This window comes from Rhinopithecus bieti, unplaced genomic scaffold (genome assembly GCF_001698545.2).
Source record: "Rhinopithecus bieti isolate Rb0 unplaced genomic scaffold, ASM169854v2 scaffold_34943, whole genome shotgun sequence".
NCBI classification, from domain to species: domain Eukaryota; kingdom Metazoa; phylum Chordata; class Mammalia; order Primates; family Cercopithecidae; genus Rhinopithecus; species Rhinopithecus bieti.
Genome location: NW_016815584.1, coordinates 602,011 through 604,464, shown reverse-complemented (window position 1 = coordinate 604,464; position 2,454 = coordinate 602,011). Strand labels below are relative to the sequence as shown.

At 45.9% G+C, this 2,454-nt stretch overlaps 1 protein-coding gene across 1 annotated transcript in view; it reads left to right on the top strand.

Moving 5' to 3' along the window:
- The window catches only part of TOX4 (TOX high mobility group box family member 4), a 23,751-nt gene that overhangs the window by 17,308 nt on the left and 3,989 nt on the right, over positions 1–2,454 (top strand). The window contains exon 6 of the mRNA XM_017853416.1: positions 1,701–1,905. Coding sequence (XP_017708905.1) covers positions 1,701–1,905 — 205 coding nt within the window. The remainder of the gene's footprint in view (positions 1–1,700; positions 1,906–2,454) is intronic.

The following is a 2,454-nucleotide window of genomic DNA, read 5'->3' as shown; positions in this document are numbered from 1 at the left end:
CGATCTCGGCTCACCACAACCTCTACCTCCTGAGTTCAAGTGATTCTCCTGCCTCAGCCTCCCGAGTAGCTGGGCTTACAGACATGTACCATCATGCCTGGCTAATTTTGTATTTTTAGTAGAGATGGTTTCTCCATGTTGGTCAGGCTAGACTTGAACTCCTGACCTCAGGTGATCTGCCTGTCTCGGCCTCCCAAAGTGCTGGGATTACAGGTGTGAGTCACTGTGCCCACCCTGTTTTTTTTTTCTTTTTTTTGAGACGGAGTCTCGCTCTGTTGCCTGGGCTGGAGTGCAGTGGTGTACTCTCGGCTTACTGCAACCTCCACTTCCTGGGTTTTAGTGATTCTCCTGCCTCAGCCTCCCGAGTAGCTGGGATTACAGATACTCGCCACTATACCCAGCTAATTTTTTGTATTTTTAACTAGAGACAGAGCTTCACCGTGTTGGTTGGGCTGGTCTTGAACTCCTGACCTTGTGATTCGCCCGCCTCGGCCTCCCAGAGTGCAGGGATTACAGGCGTTGAGCCACCGCGTACCCCCTAGTGTTTTTAGTGAGATACATGAAGATAAGGACCATTCCTTAACTAAGCAGAGGCCACTAGTTCAGCTGGACAGGATATAGCCTAAACAGTTATTTTTCAGAGTTGTTTACCCAAGGATCTTAAACTTTGGACATATAAAGCTTTTCGTTTATCCTGGGTCTTAAGTTCCTTAGCTTGATGTTTTAAATGTGTGTGGGGCAGAGGGTATAACCAGAAAAATTTAATTGGTTCATACCATTGTTTTTTAAAACACATAAATATGGTCGGGCATGGTGGCTCACGTCTGTAATCCCAGCACTTTGGGAGGCCAAGGCAGGTGCATCACTTGAGGTCAGGAGTTCGTGACCAGCCTGGCGAACGTGGTGAAACCCTATCTCTACTAACAATACAAAAAATTAGCTGGGCGTTGTGGCAAGTGCCTGTAGTCCCAGCTACTCAGGAGGCTGAGGCAGGAGAATGGCATGAACCGGGGAGGCGGAGCTTGCAGTGAGCCGAGATGGCGCCACTGCACTCCAGCCTGGGAGACAGAGCAGGACTCTGTCTCAAAAAAAAAAAAAAAAAAAAAAGGCACTACCTCTTTATTCCCTCTACTTTACTTGACTAGCCAGGCTTAAGGGGGAAAAAAAGCATTACCACATGCCCACCTTTCTCCTGATGGGAAAAATCTTCCGTCATTCTGCTTGGCAAAGTTCTGAAGCTAGACTGTTGAGGGGGAGACCAAGAACTCACCTTCGGCTGGGCGCGGTGGCTCAAGCCTGTAATCCCAGCACTTTGGGAGGCCGAGACAGGCGGATCACGAGGTCAGGAGATCGAGACCATCCTGGCTAACACGGTGAAACCCCGTCTCTACTAAAAAATACAAAAAACTAGCCGGGCGAGGTGGCGGGCGCCTATGGTCCCAGCTACTCGGGAGGCTGAGGCAGGAGAATGGCGTAAACCCGGGAGGCGGAGCTTGCAGTCAGCTGAGATCCAGCCACTGCACCCCAGCCTGGGCGACAGAGCGAGACTCCGTCTCAAAAAAAAAAAAAAAAAAAAAAAAAAAAAAAAAAAAAAAAAAAAAAAAAAAAAAAAAAAAGAACTCACCTTCTCCAGTTTTACCCCCAGTGTGAGGAATTGTAATACCTTTTGCTTCATTGGTTTCAACTAGCTAGCTAGGCAGGGAGCAATTTAATCCACTTTGGTACTCTCTTGCTCTCACAGGTTGAGTCTCCTTCTCAGATGGATGTTGAATTGGTGAGTGGGAGTCCTGTGGCACTCTCACCCCAGCCTCGATGTGTGAGGTCTGGTTGTGAGAACCCTCCCATTGTGAGTAAGGACTGGGACAATGAATACTGCAGCAATGAGTGTGTGGTGAAGCATTGCAGGTGAGCTTACAGTTCCCCCTTTTATAATTCAGATACTGGTCAATTAATTCTTTTGGGAAACATGGTAATCTTGAGCATAAAATCAGCATCTCAGTGTCACCTTACCTTAGGTAGAGTAGGTTGCTGTATATCTATCTGGTCTACTAGAAAAGCTCCCCTGCTTAAGAGCTTCCATTTGCCACATAGCCAAAGATGACGTAATCAGCAGTTCACATTTTTCAGTTACCACATACCTCTCTATGCTCTTTAAAAATATGATAATACATTAGGCTGTTAGTGTTTGCAAATGTTAGCTTTTCAATCCTTAGTGCAAATCAGACTACTTAGGGAATTAGAATTTGGGGAGAAATGGTAAGTGGAAAGTAGCATATGATAATTTGCAATTTGTGAGGGAAATGGGGAGAAGTTTGGAAGATTTTACCCCTCCCCAAATTTCCCTGGGAATTACCTATAGCTGTAGGACAAGGCATTTCTATTTCCTATTTCAAAAACTCTACAGTAAATTAGCATTGCCTCTAATTCTGACTTTTTTTTTTTTTGAGGCGGAGT